At 44.1% G+C, this 18,012-nt stretch overlaps 1 protein-coding gene across 1 annotated transcript in view; it reads right to left on the reverse strand.

The window, feature by feature from the left end:
• Positions 1-10,278: 10,278 nt before the first annotated feature.
• The window catches only part of AFG2A (AFG2 AAA ATPase homolog A), a 324,422-nt gene continuing 316,688 nt past the window's right edge, over positions 10,279-18,012 (reverse strand). Inside the window, exon 16 of the mRNA XM_066573780.1 lies at positions 10,279-10,533. Within this exon, the coding sequence (XP_066429877.1) occupies positions 10,357-10,533 (177 nt within the window). The 3' untranslated portion in view covers positions 10,279-10,356. The remainder of the gene's footprint in view (positions 10,534-18,012) is intronic.

An 18,012-nucleotide genomic window follows, 5' to 3' on the forward strand; every position in this document is an offset into this window, starting at 1 on the left:
GCTGGTGGCGGCTCTGCAGCTCGGCAGCCTCACGCACGTGCCATGCCTGGCCCATGTCTTTAATTTGGTGGTTCAGCGCTTTCTGAAAAGCTACCCCCACTTGTCATACCTGCTCGGAAAGGTGCGCCAGCTCTGCGCACATTTCCGCAAATCCCACACGCACGCTGCCACCCTGCGGACACTGCGGCCAGACTCTATGAGCAGCGTAGAGCAATAGTGGAATACCAACTCCAACTAGCGCGGCGCAGTGTGAGTCAGCCTCCTCAATTATTTACAGAAGAGTGGCCCTGGTTGGCAGCCATCTGCCAGGTCCTTGGAAAATTTGAGGAGTCTACCCAGGTGGTGAGCGGCGATGCTGCAATCATTAGTGTCACCATTCCTCTGCTATGCATCTTGAGAAGTTCCCTGCAAAGCATAAAGGCAGACGCTTTGCGCTCGGAAACGGAGGCGGGGGAAGACAGTATGTCGCTGGATAGTCAGAGCACCCTCCTGTCTATATCTCAGCGCGTTCAGGAGGAGGAGGAGGAGCATGAGGAGGATGAGGAGGAGGGGGAAGAGACAGCTTGGCCCACTGCTGACGGTACCCATGCTGCTTGCCTGTCATCCTTTCAGCGTGTATGGCCTGAGGAGGAGGAAGAGGAGGAGGATCCTGAAAGTGATCTTCCTAGTGAAGACAGCCATGTGTTGCGTACAGGTACCCTGGCACACATGGCTGACTTCATGTTAGGATGCCTTTCTTGTGACCCTCGCGTTACACGCATTCTGGCCACTACGGATTACTGGGTGTACACACTGCTCGACCCACGGTATAAGGAGAGCCTTTGCACTCTCATTCCCGAAGAGGAAAGGGGTTCGAGAATGATGCTATACCACAGGGCGCTGGTGGACAAACTGATGGTAAACTTCTCATCCGACAGCGCTAGTGGCAGAAGGCGCAGTTCCGAGGGCCAGGTAGCAGGGGAGGCGCAGAGATCATGCAGCATGTACAGCGCAGGCAGGGGAACATTCTCCAAGGCCTTTGCCAGCTTTATGGCTCCCCAGCAAGACTGTGTCACCGCTCCCCAGTCAAGGCTGAGTCTGCGGGAGCACTGTAAAAGGATGGTGAGGGGGTACGTAGCCTATCGCACAACCGTATTCCGTGACGCCTCTGCCACCTACAACTACTGGGTGTCGAAGCTGGACACGTGGTCTGAACTCGTGCTGTATGCCCTGGAGGTGCTTGCTTGTCCTGCGGCTAGCGTCTTGTCAGAGAGTGTGTTTAGTGTGGCTGGGGGAATCATCACGGATAAGCGTACCCACCTGTCAACCGACAGTGCCGACAGGCTTACACTCATCAAGATGAACAAAGCCTGGATTTCCCCAGACTTCTCTTCTGCACCAGCGGACAGCAGCGATACCTAAGCAATACGTATTATGCACCCGCGGATGGAAGCTACGTTCTCTCTCACCATCCAAAACGGGGACATTTCTGCTTCATCAATCTGTGTCTAATATTCCTCCTCCTCCTCCTGCTCCTCCTCCTGAAACCTCACGTAATCACGCTGAACGGGCAATTTTTCTTAGGGCCACAAGGCTCACTCATCTAATTTTTCTAAACAATTTTTATATGTTTCAATGCTCTTAAAAGCGTTGAAACTTTAACTTGAACCAATTTTTAGTTAAACTGGGCTGCCTCCAGGCCTAGTTACCACTTAAGCCACATTAACCAAAGCGATTAATGGGTTTCACCTGCCATCTTGGTTGGGCATGGCCAATTTTTACTGAGGTACATTAGTACTGTTGGTACACCAATGTTTTGGGGCCCTCACCTACAGTGTAATCATAGCAATTTGTATGTTCTTCGCCTGCACTCATGGTACAGAAGTGTGTGTGGGGTTGGTCTACACTTTAGCTACATAAATGTAACTTGGGCCTTGGCTATACTGCAGCTACTGAAATGGAACTAAGACTGCGCTCCCACTATACTGCTGCTTCGGAATTGTTCCTGGGGCCTGTGTAGGCTGCTACTATTATTGAAATGGAACGAAGACTGCGCTCCCACTATACTGCTGCTTCGGAATTGTTACTGGGGCCTGTGTAGGCTGCTACTATTACTGAAATGGAACTAAGACTGTGCTCCCCCTATAATGCTGCTAGTGATATGTTAGTGGGGCCTGTCGCTAATGCTACGGCTGAAATGTTACTAATTCTGGGCTCTGCCTATACCGCTGCTAATGGTATGTCTCTGGGGTGTGGAAACAGAGGCTTCCCAAAGACATGATGGCGGCGAGGCCATTTCCCACCAACGCTGTTACTGTTAAGGTGCATATAACCACGGACACGTGGAGAGGACACGTAGTGCCTCCAAAACATCCCCCGCCACGGCCCACTTAATCCTGGCCACATTCCGAAAACCAACAAAATAAAACCGTGCTACTAGGTCCGCAGTCACCACCACATTACCACCAACGCGGTTACTGTTAAGGTACATATTATCAGTCTGACTGGGGCATGCAGTGTTGGCCGGAGCCCACCTGCATTAAGCATGACATTACTACCTCAGCTGTGTTGGGCAATGCAATGGGATATTTCTATGTACCGCCGGTGGCTTCCTGGCACCCACCCATGCTGTGGGTCCACAGGGAATTATAAATGCATCTGTTTCCACTTGTAAAGAACCCCAGTCTGACTGGGGCATGCAGTGTGGGCCGAAGCCCACCTGCATTAAGCACGACATTACTACCTCAGCTGTGTTGGGCAATGCAATGGGATATTTTTGTGTATCGCCGGTGGGTTCCAGGGAGCCACCCATGCTGTAGGTGCACACGGAGTTTAACCTACATGTGTCCACTTGTAAAGAACCCCAGTCTGACTGGGACATGCAGTGTGGGCCGAAGCCCACCTGCATTAAGCACGACATTACTACCTCAGCTGTGTTGGGCAATGCAATGGGATATTTCTATGTACCGCCGGTGGCTTCCTGGCACCCACCCATGCTGTGGGTCCACAGGGAATTATAAATGCATCTGTTTCCACTTGTAAAGAACCCCAGTCTGACTGGGGCATGCAGTGTGGGCCGAAGCCCACCTGCATTAAGCACGAAATTACTACCTCAGCTGTGTTGGGCAATGCAATGGGATATTTTTGTGTACCGCCGGTGGGTTCCAGGGAGCCACCCATGCTGTCGGTCGACAGGGACTTCACAATAGGGAGTTGTACCTGCCTGTGTCTATGAATTAAAAAGCCCGGTCTGACTGGGGCATGCAGAGACACCTTGACAGAATGAATAGTGTGTGGCACATAGGTTCCCCATTGCTATGCCCACGTGTGCAGCTCCTGATGGCGGTGGTACAGGATTCTATTTCTCATTGCTTCTGTACAGCATTGTGGGCTATCGCCCCGCCCCTTTTAAAGAGGGTCGCTGCCTAGCCGTGCCAACCCTCTGCAGTGTGTGCCTGCGGTTCCTCCTCATGGCAGACGCACTTCTAAATAGACATGAGGGTGGTGTGGCATGAGGGCAGCTGAAGGCTGCGCAGGGACACTTTGGTGTGCGCTGTTGGGGGAGGGGGGGCGGTTGGGCAGCATGTAACCCAGGAGAAGTGGCAGTGGAGTGTCATGCAGGCAGTGATTGTGCTTTGTTGGAGGTAGTGTGGTGCTTAGCAAAGGTATGCCATGCTAATGAGGGCTTTTCAGAAGTAAAAGTTTTTGGGAGGGGGGGGGCCCACTCTTGCCGCTATTGTGGCTTAATAGTGGGACCTGTGAACTTGAGATGCAGCCCAACATGTAGCCCCTCGCCTGCCCTATCCGTTTCTGTGTCGTTCCCATCACTTTCTTGAATTGCCCAGATTTTCACACAAGGAAACCTTAGCGAGCATCGGCGAAATACAAAAATGCTCGGGTCGCCCATTGACTTCAATGGGGTTCGTTACTCGAAACGAACCCTCGAGCATCGCGAAAAGTTTGTCCCGAGTATTTTGGTGCTCGCTCATCTCTAATTATAAGGCATAATGGTCTGTGTGAAAACTGCAGGATTTCAGGATTTTAAGTAAAATATAAATCCAGATCACAAAAATTAAGAAAAAAATCACCCCAAAAATCTTAAATATGTTTAACATAAACACTGAATTTATAGGTTATTTTCTAATGATGCATTCCCTTTAAAATTGCGACATGCATTTTTTTAGAGGGCCTCTATAAGTCAGGTGAACTGCAAAAAAAGAAAATTCCTAAAACTTTTCTTTATGGGAAATGTTTCTGTGTAATAATGAACATTTCTAAAACTAAGACTTTAGGATCAGGCTGAAGTGATGTGGAAAGTTTGCCAATAAAGGCATCACCTGTGCTGTACTTATGCTTCCTGTTTTACTGGCTGTTAATATAGTAGCAGCTTCTATGTTATATGTGAATGTTGACAGATTTGTTATCCTGGGGAATGCATTAGCTGTTTATCTCTTTACATAATATGCCGCCGGGATAAAAACATTTCATGCATATAGAGAAAGATGTATTACGCAACTATTATAAAACATCTCCATGAGAATGCAGTGAGAACCAGAGAGTATAATAGCTGTGACAGAACAAATAGAAAGAGAATTTACAAAATATGATCAGGAGAGAGACGGGAAGTAATCATACTTCTATTGCTTGTATGTCCACTTACTAAATATAATGTTTTACTAAATATATTGCTACTTGATAGTAAATCGAGCTCAAGGCAATCCACAGAATCTCTCTCAGTTTATTTTCAGGCAGTTCAACACTGACTTGTCGCCTGCAATGACCACATGTATGGCCCGATTCACGTGTGTTGAAGGCTCCATGCATAGCCTCTGGTGCAGATCCTGCCCTAAGTACTCAATGAAATAGTGAAGCATGCTGGGAAAACACCGGTTGGATTACCAAAGGCTGGATGGACACCATTATAAACAATGGGGTCAGTTCGGCATCATTCCAGGCCCAGCTTGTGCCAGATCCAGCAGTTCTTGTACTATTTTTGTTTAGCTCTGATGACAGAGCTGAATAATGAAAATAGCCTGGAACTGTGGGTGCAGATGCGAGTGGGGCCTTAGTTCACCATTGAACTAAGGCACGATTCATCAAAATGAATTGTTAGGAGCTCCCTACTATATTCTTGTTGGAATTGGTCTGTACAAGTATGAATAATCACATTATAAACTTGCTTTTATTGTTGGGAATGTAGATTCTCAGCATTTGTTCTCAGAATCAATCAACTATCTTTTTATGGTGGTCTGTAATATGGCAAAACAGAGGCAGACTGTTCGACCTTCAACAGCCAATATCTGTTGAAGGTTGAACAGGGAAGTTGATCTATTGGTAAACTGCTCTCTCTTTTATGTTTTCAAAGACTTGTGGTCTGAAGGATTTTTGTGCTCCCTTGAGGAGACACTGGGGCTTAGTTTAAACAACTAATGACTTGATCAATTTGGTTTGGCCAACCACATCCAGATGCTTAGTGACCAGGCCTGTTTGCACCTTAATGACCAGGCCAAGTTTTGGAAATCTGACATGTGTACTTTAACATAGAATAACTCTGTAAAAGTTTTGCATATACAAGTAATTATGATATTGTTTTTTCGCCACATGTTGTACTTCATTTAGGTGGTAAAAATAGACTGATCAATATTGTGTATATTTATGAAAAGCGCCAAAATTGGGAAAAATGTGAAATATTTTCAAGAGCTGTCAAATATGTGCAAACATACTGTACAAATTTTTGATGAGATATTCAATGGGACAGAGAGAGAGAGACTGCGCAAGCGCGTCTAATCGAGGCAGAAGAAGGCTTCGGTCGGCGCCATGGAGACGGGGACGCCAACACCAGAGGGGGGGGGGTGGGGGGGTAAGTATATAACTTCTGTATGGCCAATATTTAATGCACGATGTATATTACAAAGTGCATTATTATGGCCATACAGAAGTGTTTAACCCCACTTGCTTTCGCGGGACAACCCCTTAAAGCTGCTAAACTAATAGAACCCTGCTAGAAAACTGCTAGAACCCCCACAAGTAACCCCATTTTGAAAACTGTTTAGTATGTCCTGAAACAGGGGTAATTGCAGAGGCCTGGTTGAAATCGGCATCCTATTTTTCCCATTCTTGCTGCAATTTCAACACTTTTTGAGGGTATTTCTTGACCTCAGTGACAGGGATAGGGTGTAAAGAGTGGCACTATGTAAGCCTTCACACCTCCTCTGGCTCAACAAGCTGCTCCAGGAACTGCAGGAAAGTGAGCGTTCCCTGAAACTTTTACTAAGGTGTCTCTGTGCACAGCCGGGAGCATGTAGATGTCCTTTTTTTTTAGCCCCTTTACTATAAACAGTGGGTCCCTTGCAAGCGTGTATGACTCCCCGTTTCCACTCGTCTGAACACCAGGGGTTGCGACATGCATAGATTTGTATAGTGGGACACTGGTGGACAGTTTAGGGGATTATGGTGGTGGTCCCTGCCTATATATATATAAATAAATCAGATGTACATCCTGTGGTGCTCTCGCACACCTTATATAATTTGACGCCATACCTGGAGCATTTAGATGGGATAAACTGCTGGAAGTAAAAGCCGGCCCTTGTAGCTCATCAGGGACTTGTCGACTGACAGGTTTTTCTTGGGGTATATATACTTTAAAAAGATTCTTTCAGCAGGAAGATTAGGCAGGGTCATCTCCTGGGGGGACTTGGGAATTATCGGAGAAATGGAGGAAATGCATTGGCTAATGAATTTCAAAAAATCAAGGGGGACAAAATTAGTGACATCCACATTTACACCTAGAGTCACTACAAATTGGGGTATTTGGCGGGGAAATGAAACGGCAGAATCCCACATTGCAGGAGGCATTGCAGTACTCGGCCCGGGTGACTCAACAAACTACTTCAAGCATCATAGGGCTAGCAGTAGAACTAGAGTCGTCACTGCTGCAATTTATTTCTGCCTCTGACACAGTTTCGATATTGCTACCAGAACCGCTGGAACAAAGCAATGCATAGGCCTGCTTTGCACTATACCTCCTACGTGCCATTTTAGAACAATTTTTTGTAGTTTTTTGGACATGTAAGAATAAACAGAAAACACTGAAGAAGGAGAAAAAAAAATGAACACTGGTGTTCTTCACTAATCCCTGGGATGTCTCTGACATTTCTGCACCCAGGTCCTAAGCATTGCCTGGGATGCTAGATACTGAGGCGCCTTAGGGACTGAAACTGTAGTTAGGAAAAAAAAAAAATGAATTCGGGTGTTCTTCACTTTGTGGGAAAGGGGCTGATCACAGTTTGGCCAGACACCCAGGATGTGCAAACCCGTATGGGTGGTCGCTAAGGGGTTAAAATACTAGCCATGTTCTACATAACAGCCCACAGGTTCATGCTTTCCAGACAAGTATTTTCAATTAACTCATCATTTTGTAAAATGTGAGAACCTTATTATCATCTCTAATTCATATATGCCACAAATAGGGACCTCTCAAATATTTTTCCCCTCCAGTGCACTGCCACCCATTGTTCTCTCTTTGGTATTTCTCCAGTATGCGGTCCCTACTTTCATCCTCTCGTCTCCTAATAAAGTTGCAATCTGCATGCTCCGTGTGCCACCAATATGGCGCTCTATATGGTACTGCACAGTAAAAGTATCTCATGGAAGCAAAGTCTTTTGTAATTTTTGGCCTTCGTTTAAAGGGAGTCTGCCAGCTCAGTTATGTCTAGAAAAGCAATAACAGCATTGGGTAACGATTGGAACTTGCACACATGTAGAAGCATACCTTTGTGGCTGTCGATAGATTTAGTCTTGCAGAGAGCACTAACATTATTCCTATATGCAAATGAGCTAGTATTGCCTGCCAGGTGGTCTTAAGAATGGTAAGTGCTTTAGCTATTGTCATTGAACTCTCCCAAACACCTCCCCTTAATGTTGATTGACAGCTCCAGTGTGAAATTTCAGGCACAAGTTGAAGTGGATCAGGAACACTATCTTTTCTCCTTAGGGAGAGCATCTAGAAGGTGAGTGAGTGAGGAGACTTATAAGGTCATTCATGCTCCTCTGGGTAATATGCAAATAAGGGAGATGGAACAATACCTTTGCAGTGCCACCTATTGCAAGGCAGCATTCCTGCAAGTCAATGTTAGACTCTTTATAGAAGCCTTATAACAATGACTGGCAATTCAAGTAGCACCATGGGTAAGGCTTTGAAGAGATGACTGTGACAAGAGCCAGAGCACTTGCCATGTTTGAGAGAACCCACCGAACACTTGTGAGCTCTTTTGCATAGAGGAGTAAAGTACGGTTTATCTGCAAGTCTAATGCCCCATTTACACGGAATGACTGTTGGCTAAATGTTCTGCACGAAACGGTGATGTCATCGCGTTTGGACGTGAACCAGTGATGATTTTTATGCAGACTAAAACTGAGTGATAAACGATAAGTAAACAAATAGCGCACGATGGCTTTGCATTTAGACGTAACGATTGTTGCGCATTTTCATTTGTTTGAGCAAATTTCACGAGATAACTGTCCTGTGTAAAGGGGGTATTATTCTGTCAATGGAGACATCGGTGGCTTCTACACGTGTGACAGTCCCTTACCAAGTACTGGAATTGCTTTGTTTACGCCAGTGTTTCCCAAACTCCGGCCCTCAAGGCACCCAACAGGTCATGTTTTCAGGATATCCTATAGTAAGATCCCCTCTGGCAATGCCTGAAGCACTGAAAATTATATCACCTATGCAATACTGAGGAAATCCTGAAGACATGACCTGTTGGAGGTCCCTGAGGACTGGAGTTTGGGAAACACTGGTTTAGGCATAGCTTAGCTGAAGTACTCCCTTTAACATATAAGCTGAGGAAAACTCCAGAAGTCTAAGTTAAACGGAGGCTATGACAGACGCCTAACAGTGGCATCAGTCACCCATTGATTAGAATGGCATCCATTTAACAAATACATAACTTTTCAATAGCTTTTTATGACATAGCCATTTAATGAATTCAGTTGCAGCTTATGAATGACGGATGCCTCCATTAAGCATCTGTTTAATGCGTACTTCACCCATAGGCTATAATGACATCTGTTTTATGAATACATCAGCATCCGTCAACCATAGGACTTAATGTTGAAATATAAGTTTTTTTAACAAACTCCCTGCGATGGAATAGTGCAGCCTACTACGATATTCCATCTTCTCTTTTAGGCCATATACCAATATACACTGGCCAGAGGCCAAATGGACACTCTTTTGGCCTCCATCCGGCAGTGGAAACCAATGGACATGTTTAGCATGCACATTAGGAGCTTCTTTACTGGTGTACCTGCGAAACGCAGAGCAAAATCGCAATGTGAACCCAACCTAATAGGCATGTTATAGAGGGCACCACATTTTTTAATGCAAATGCCATATGAATGTCTTTGCCGTGTACATCCTGCCATAGGGCCCATTCACACAGGCGTATTTTCTGTCCATATTTTTTACTGACTGAATACGGACCCGTTGAAATAAATTGGTGTATTCAGATGTGTGTTTTAAGCACGTTAAAAAAATCCAAAACATAGCATGTCCTATATTGGTCTACATCAAAGACCAAAATTGCCCATGAAAATTTGTGGAAGTGTAAAAAAAAATGCAGTGAAAATAGATGTTACATCATGGCGGTTATGACGCATGTTGCCAGGAGACTGTGGAAAAAAGTGACATCAGGTGGGCATTTTTGCATTTTTTTCATGTGTCAAAAACACAGTAAATACGGAAACAGCACGAACTTACAAAATGTGCATAATACACCAAAAATGCACATACAAATGCAGTGAAAGTGGTGGGACCAGGATTGCGTACGCCTGTGTGAATGAGGGTGCAGTTGAGGTGCATGTTAAGTCTAGATTTTTTGGCAAAATTTACCAACAAATTCTCTCCAGCTTCGATGAAGTAATATACAGTATGAAAATAGGCAAAACAAGGAAAAAAATGGCTTTCAATTCTCTTTTAAGGAAATGCGCCCTGCCTACGTCTAACATGATACACCTCAACAGTACTTCTTACAAACCTCCATAGGAATAACACTTCCCATTTCACACTCCTGTTCATTAACCCTACTTTAGGAATGCTGTCCCTCACTGTCTGTCCGGCACATTCTCTCATCGCCCATCTTGAAATTCACCCCCTGAGGTAACATTTCAGCAGCTCCCCTGGCAGATGAATGCACTGTCTACGGATTCACAAATACTCATCTGAACTTCATGCCCATTTTGCTATATGACCTGTCAGATTGGGTTTCATTAGGTAACATTTTCACAAGCCATTGATTTGTTATTAGCCATTTATTTCCCGACAATGATCGCATCCTGATGACCCTGCAATGTCATGTGCTTTCCATCTACAACCTATACATTATGAAGCCCACTTTTTTGTTGATAAGTCTCATAAAACTGAATAAGGGAGTCGGGAATCCTTGGTGTCACAATGGTCAAAGCTTGATCAAAATGTTTTCTCGTAACAGAATTAGCATGAATGTCCTCCTGCAAAGCCAATAACGCGGCCTCCCGACAAACAGCGGTGATCTGCAAAAGAAAGAGGCAATGAGAAATTAATCTTTATACATAGAAATGAATAGGACAAATATTAAAGCAACCGTATAGACGTCCTGTACAAGTGGTTACTCGTGTTACACTATTCATACAAGACTCATAGTAATCTGGGGGGACCGCTGTAAGTTATAAACATTGGAACTTGAGAATAGAACTCTATGGAAACCTAGCAGGTGGTTCTGAAGTCTTCAAAATGTCAAGTGAAAATATCCCATCCTGACTTTAGTGACTTAGTCTTGGCATGTGTGCAGCAAGGGGTAAACTGATCCTCCAATTACGGAGTTATGCAGTTGCACTAAATAATAAGTGAAGACTTTGGAATCACCTGGATTTCTGCATTGATTGCTAAGGAAATGTGGTCTGATTGTTATCTAAGTTACCATTATAGACAAACACAAACATAATTGAACTAATATCACACAAACTGTTGTACCATTTATGTCTTTTATTGAGCACATTACATAAACATCGACAGAGCAGGGAGAAAAAGTCAGTGAATTGCTAAGTACCTTTAAGTTTTAAAGGTTTTGATCATGCCCCCCCTTCTTCATTCCTCCAGATTAAGGCTGCCTGTCCATGGGCATAGCAATTTCCGCGGTTGACCTCTGCCGTGGGAGCCGCGGCCCTGGAGGAGGAGACAGCTGACGGTTCTTTGCACTGAACCTATCTGCCAGATAGGCTCACCGCAGAGAATCACGGCAAATAGAAGCATGCTAAGGGCCCTTTTACACTGCAGGATAATCATTCAAATTCTTGCTGGGTAGCTGGAATCTGAACAATAATCATTCAATGTAAATGCCTGCATGATTTGAACAACGAACCAAAATGTGTGCGGCGTTCGGATCGTGCAGGAATACCAATAAAACTGCGATTGGCTTGCTACATAATCTTTATAATTTCACTAACAACTGTGACTAGAGGCAGGCGAGCAGCTGGAAGAGATCTCTGGCCCACTCTGCCTCCATTCACTAAGTGATTCTCGCTGCTGTGTGAAACTATAGGAGCGATCACTCTTTCCTGAGAAGTTTGGTTCTTGAGACCTTCCACCACTTTTGTAGTCCATATATGGACTCATTCCGTTTTATCAAAGTCTTTCTGTAGATGAGGTCTCCATAACTGAACACACAGATGTGGTCTCACCAGAGCTCTATACAGCAGGATCACAATCTTACTCTTTCTGCTGGTTATATCTCCTAGCTATGAAGCCAAACACCCTACTAAATGCATTATTTTACATTTGGAAACATCGAACTGCAGTTTTGACCATTTATCCAGTAAAGCTAAATAGTTTTCCATGTTTCAGACACCACCAGCAGTATCAACCCTATTGTACTTTTGTGTCATAAAGAAACAGATGAACTTATTAAAAAGAATAGAACCCACAACAGAACCTTGTGGTGACCACTTGTAAGTCATCCCTGTTAAGAATACACTCCGCTAACACCACCAATCTGGCATCTTCTAGCCAATTGTGAATCCACCGGACTACCATGTGATTCAGTCCAATATTCAAGAATTTATCTGTGAGCTCTTCATATGGAACTGTATCAGAGGCTTTACTGAAATTCGGATATCATATCCACGGCACCATCTTCATCTACCATAGTTTGTGACATAGTTAAAGACATCAATGAGATTAGTGCGATCTGATCTGCCCTCAGTAAAGCCGTGCTTTTTAGGGTACAACAGGTTGTTGGTATTTAGGTGGTCTAATATCCTCTTTTTCATGAGTTTCCGTTGCTTACTACAAATGTCAATCTGACTGGCCTGTAGTTCCTGGCTTCTTCTCTATTACCCTTCTTATGGATGGGTACAACATTGACCATCCTCTAGCCATTAGGAACATCACCTGGTTAAACAAATCTGTTAGCGGTGTGCCAATCACAGGTTGGGGTTCTGTAAGAACTCTGGGGTGGACGCTATCTGGACCCATCGCCTTATCAGCTTTAAATGTTCAGGTTCACCTACAACATCAGCCTCCAAAGACACTAGATCTGAGCTCTTACAACTAGAAGTACTGCCAGGCCAAATCATAGTATCATTCTGAAGACTAGCTTCTGAAAATACAGAACAAAAGTAGCTTTTCAGATGGTTAGCAACGACCTTATCTCCATTATTCAAGTTAATATCCCCATGTTTTATGTTTTTTCGTCTTTCTGTCACTAATATACCTGAAATTGTTTTACCTTCCTTGTTAACCCCTTCCCACCACAAGGCGTAACTGTACGTCCTGGCTCCCTGGTACTTAATGCAACAGGATGTATAGTTACGCCCTGTGGATAGCGCGAGATCAGAAAAGATCTTGCTCTATCTGGCAGCGGGAGCTGGCTGTCCCTGATAGCCGGCCTCCCGCCGAAACAACGTGGGTACATCGGTACAGCAACCCCATGCGGTTAACCCCTTCCCTGCCATGATCTATGTAGATTGCCGCATGTAAAGGGCACAAAGAGACGTCATAGGACCCCCTCGTTGTAACACGGTGGTTGCCTGCAACCCATTGCTTTCAATGGGGCGGCAGCAGCGCCGGCGCGATTGAAAGCAATAGGATAGCATCGCGGACCTCTGCCAGAGCTGTGGCAGAGGATTCCTTCATCCACAGCTGTGTCAGGGGAGCGCTATGTACTCCCTATGTTTTCAATGGGCCCGGCGCTGCTGGCGCATTGAATTTTTGAAATTGAATGCAGATTTTTCATAGCGTTGCAAGGCTTCAGTGAAAACATCACAAATGAGTATGAAACCATTGAAAATCATTGGTTTCATAATCATGCGTTTTCACTACACCCTCGCATTGCAAGAAAACATATCGCTAGAGGGTAAGAGTCCTTACACAACTGTCATAGCCACACATTAAACTCTAACATGCAGAGAACCTTGTTCATCTGATTATAGACCGGCAGATCCTCTGAAAATGTAACTAAATCTGTTATTTTGCGAAGCTTCTGGTTAAAAATGTGGAATGTTTTTTGTGCATAAACTAAATCATTGGTTCCAAGATGCAGCACAAGATCAACTTCACTATCTTTACTTGCAGCCTTGACAATATTCACATTACACCTCTTATCCCTACTGACTATGACACCTGGAAGATACTTCACCTTATGCAAATATTGTCTTAAATCAACACTTTTAATGGTTGAATGACCACTAAGAACATGTTTTCTCTTCTTGGTTACTCCATCAACTGCATCGGGCTGGATAGCAACACTTGAAACCTCATGCAGAACAGCTTCTCTCTGGCTAGTTACATTATCGTGCCCATCAGGATCCCCATTCGTATCAGCAACTACATCACCATCAAATTTAGAAAGAAAACTATAGGATTTCTAGATGTCCTGAACGCAGCTTGTTGGCTTGTTCTTTAACTATGATTTCCCTGATTGCAGCCTGGCTTACCCTCTGCCTATCTCTCCGTTTTGCATTTGGTTACTTGGATACACGTCTATGACCAACTCTCCAAAAAACTAGTGAAAATAATAGATTGTCAAACAGCATTCCAGATTTTCATGCTTGTATAATTTATTCCGGTCATATATGTACCAGATATTGCTATCGCTTTGGTTGGAAGATACTTGATCAATCGGGCCATTAGTTTTAGAACTGAAGACTTGGATTAAATTGTCCGGACCATCTCTCCTTGCTACACAAGCCTCCATCTCGGTTACGGGCAGCACATTACTCACTGTGAGGGAGATTCATTAAGACCAGCCAGTCTCAATATTGTCCCCACCGTCACATGATGCACATAATACATCAAGAGGCGCTCATCTCTTTATATATTATGCTCATCTCGGCTGCTCTGTGCGCCTACACAGAAATCTACATCAACTAGATTTCTGATATAATTTATGGCAGTTTTTGGTGTAAATGATACATTAAAGTGTTGGTCTGGGGTGGCTATGCCAATTCCTCACAAGCAACACCAAACCTTGAGTGGCCACTATCTGATACTTTCGAATGGCCTTTTTACAAGCCCATAATTTCACGATTCTCGCTTGCCCAATGGGATCTGGTGACGTCATCAGCTTGTTTGTGCTCGGTCATCCTGTTAAAACTCAAGAGTCTTGTTGAGAACCGTGCAGTCCACTCGCACCTGTCATTCAGTGGTTCATATTCCTATGTGAAAGACTGAATGATCAATGTTTAAACGGCACGAGAAGTGCCCAACCAAACGACGCACAAGAACCTTACGATTCTCGTTCTCATTCAGTCTTTCGCCCGCGTTTAAACTGAATGAGTATTGTTCAGTTTCATTCGTTTGAATGATTATCGTTTAGCCTAAACGAGGCATTAATGAGAGAGAACAAAGGACTCCGAAGCATGGAGAGTCAGTGTTTTGTATTTGCTGGGTGTACCTCTGTGTAATCTAATGTTAATCCCACTGAGAAGGAGTGAAGTGGCTGTTGGGCAACATGAAGCCGGAAAGCTTGCAAAAATACAATAAGGAGATTTGCATAAACCAAAATCTACAGAGAATGCTTACTTATCTCAAACCTCTGTGCAGTTATCACTTGGTATAATGGGCTAACAGATACATTTTGATTATCCCCATAGTAAATCTATTGCCCCGTCTACTACAGTGTAATGTACTCCCTACTCCCAGCCCCTGCTGCCATGACCCTGACGTTGGGGCAGGTAGGGATGATGACAGCAAATGCTCAGTAGGTTAGACCATCTGTCCAATCAAATTCAAAGATATGAAATTCACAACTAGTCTCGATATAGTAAATTGTTCTGGTCAGCTACTTGTTGTTTCCAGTTGCACTTATTATCAGATTCCGTCCTATCAACCATACAACGGAGGAAACTTTTTGGTCTAAATGTTGGCTTGACAAATAAGTACAGAAAACTAAATAGGCAAAAGTGTTTTTTTTTCCCCTAGCTCTGAATGTTTTTCCTTTCCAGCTCCCAGGCTTTTAGACAGCGGATGCAGGCCAAGACTGGTGTCATTCTAAAGACATAAAGACACATTGCTGTTGTGAAAAAGGCTTGCGGGATGAAAAGAGATATTGTGAGTTTTCAGTACAGCAGAGAATACAGTGATTGGTATTCACAGTGCGCCCATCGCTGCGAACCAAAGGACCAGCTGAACCCTATTTGTTTGCCCATTCAGCATATTTTTTCTGTTTGTTCATTTGCTGTTGCCCTGCATATGCCATGCTGATGGAAGCCAAAGCAGTTAAGTCGCATTTTAGAGGATTTAGCAGCATGTTTAGGAAGCTTTCACAAAAACATGCACGGCTTTAGGTGGCTTTGTCATGCAACAATATTACACTTAGTGCCATGCGGCTGGTTTTTACAGGGCCAATGAAGCTAAAAATCTGCACTGAATTCCTGTCGGTGCAAGGGAAATTCTATACCATTCAATGCGCTTTGCTAATGATTCTTTCTCCATTCTTTCAATGTTTTAGGTCTCTGAAAGATCTGGTAAACATTCCCGTCTTACATGAACGCACCACAACCCAGCTCTGACTTGGCCTGTCAATATAATTTACTAGCAATATCAGATGGTGATAATAGCAGTTTGAGGCTATACTGAGATAAGACACAATGGCTGTTAAAGAGAACCTGTCACCAGGTTCCTGCTACCCAAAGCACTGGCAGAATAAACCCATGCCATGTATACATAGTGCCCCCAAGTAGGCACTATAGTGAGATGCTGCAGCATTTAAGAATTTAAACACTTTAGAAATTTGCCTGTTTGACTTGAGAACGGAGTCAAAGAGGTGGGCCATGCCGGGCTCTCCCCGCCCACAGCATGTTGACCGACAACTCTCTCCCTATACTCAAGCAGGAAGAAGACTTGAAGAGGAGCTGTCAGTCTACATGATCCAGGCAGAGAGAACCTGGCGTGGCCCACCTCTTTGATTTGAGAGCTCTGTTCTCAAGTCAAGCAGGCAAATTTCCAAGTGTGTTTATTCTGAAACGCCACAGTGTAGCATACAAGGAGGCACTGTGCAGATCTGTGCCGGGTTTACGCTGCCCGTGGCTTGGGCATCATGAACCTGGTGACAGGTGCCCTTTGACAATTTTCTTGCAACCTGTAGATGATGTAGGGAGCTCATTAGTGTAGTACTGCCTCTACTCTAAATATGTTGATTCTTACATTACTTACAAAGCTTTTTGAAAAGCTCATACTATTGCCCAGTGTTAAATGCTACAAGGTGAACTATAATTGAATTGAATTGGTCACTTCAAACTTCAATAGGGCATGTCCAATCTGTGCTGTTTGTGTAGGAGCACACCCCATTGAGAAGGGGAATAGCCCGGCTCATTAGTCACATTATTCATACATTGCCATGTGGAATAACGCAGGAATGGCATAACACAACATTCTAAAAAAATGTTCTAGAATTGTCACTTGACAGGGAATGCAAGTATTTAGTAAAACAGATATGTTAGGAGTAAAGATGAGCGAGCATGCTCTTCCGAGCTTGATACTCGTTCGAGTAGTAGCATACTCGATGGTGCTCGTTACTCGAGTGCGTACCACACTGTGTTCGAGCCTACCCCGTTTTGAGAGGGAGAAAGAAAGAGAAAGAGAGAGAGAGAGAAAAAGAGAGCGAGAGAGAGAAAAAAGAAAAAAGCTCGACACCCAGTGGGTCCATTGCAAAAATGCTCGGGTCTCCCATTCACTTTAATGGGGTTCGTTACTCGAATAGAGCTCTCGAATATTACGAAAAGCTTGACTCGAATAACGAGCATCCGAGCATTTTGGTACTCGCTCATCTCTATGTAGGAGTTCTAACAGGTCCTCTTTATATTTCATCTGCAACCACCTTGGTCAGCCTGAACCATTTTTGTACTAATTGCTCAAAACTCTCAATATGGCTGTCCTCTCGGGCACGGACTGATTATATACAGTTTTCTGCTGTTTTGTTAGTTATACATATTACATTACCTGGAGTGCAAATAAGGAAGATGGAACAATACCACTGCAGCATCACCTATTGGATGGCAGCATTCCTTCAAATCAATGCCTAACCCTTTGTACAGGTCTGTAGAGCAATGATTGGGAATTGCTCTGCAGACCTGTATAAAGGATCAAGCACTGATTCAAAGGAATGTTGCCTTCCAATAGGTGGTGCTGCAGAGGTATTGTTCCATCTTCCTTATTTGCATATTACCCAGAGGAGTATGGATGGCCTTATAAGTCTCCTCACTCACCTTCTAGGTGCTCTCCCTAAGGAGTGATGATACCTCTCCTGACCCATTACCTGGACTAACATGTCATTCATGCAGCTATAATAACCCTTATTTGTATAGCGTCAGTATATTACCAATCAAACCAGAGACTACATATAGAGACAAAGTCCAGCATTACATCTACTATTAAACGAATAATCATATAGCACAGCAGAGGTGAGGGCCCTGCCCGCAAAAGCTTACAATCATCTTCCTTGCACACAATGCCACTATCCACATTCCATTTTCAAGGCTGATTTTCATGCAACA

This window comes from Eleutherodactylus coqui, chromosome 7, assembly GCF_035609145.1.
Source record: "Eleutherodactylus coqui strain aEleCoq1 chromosome 7, aEleCoq1.hap1, whole genome shotgun sequence".
Taxonomy (NCBI): domain Eukaryota; kingdom Metazoa; phylum Chordata; class Amphibia; order Anura; family Eleutherodactylidae; genus Eleutherodactylus; species Eleutherodactylus coqui.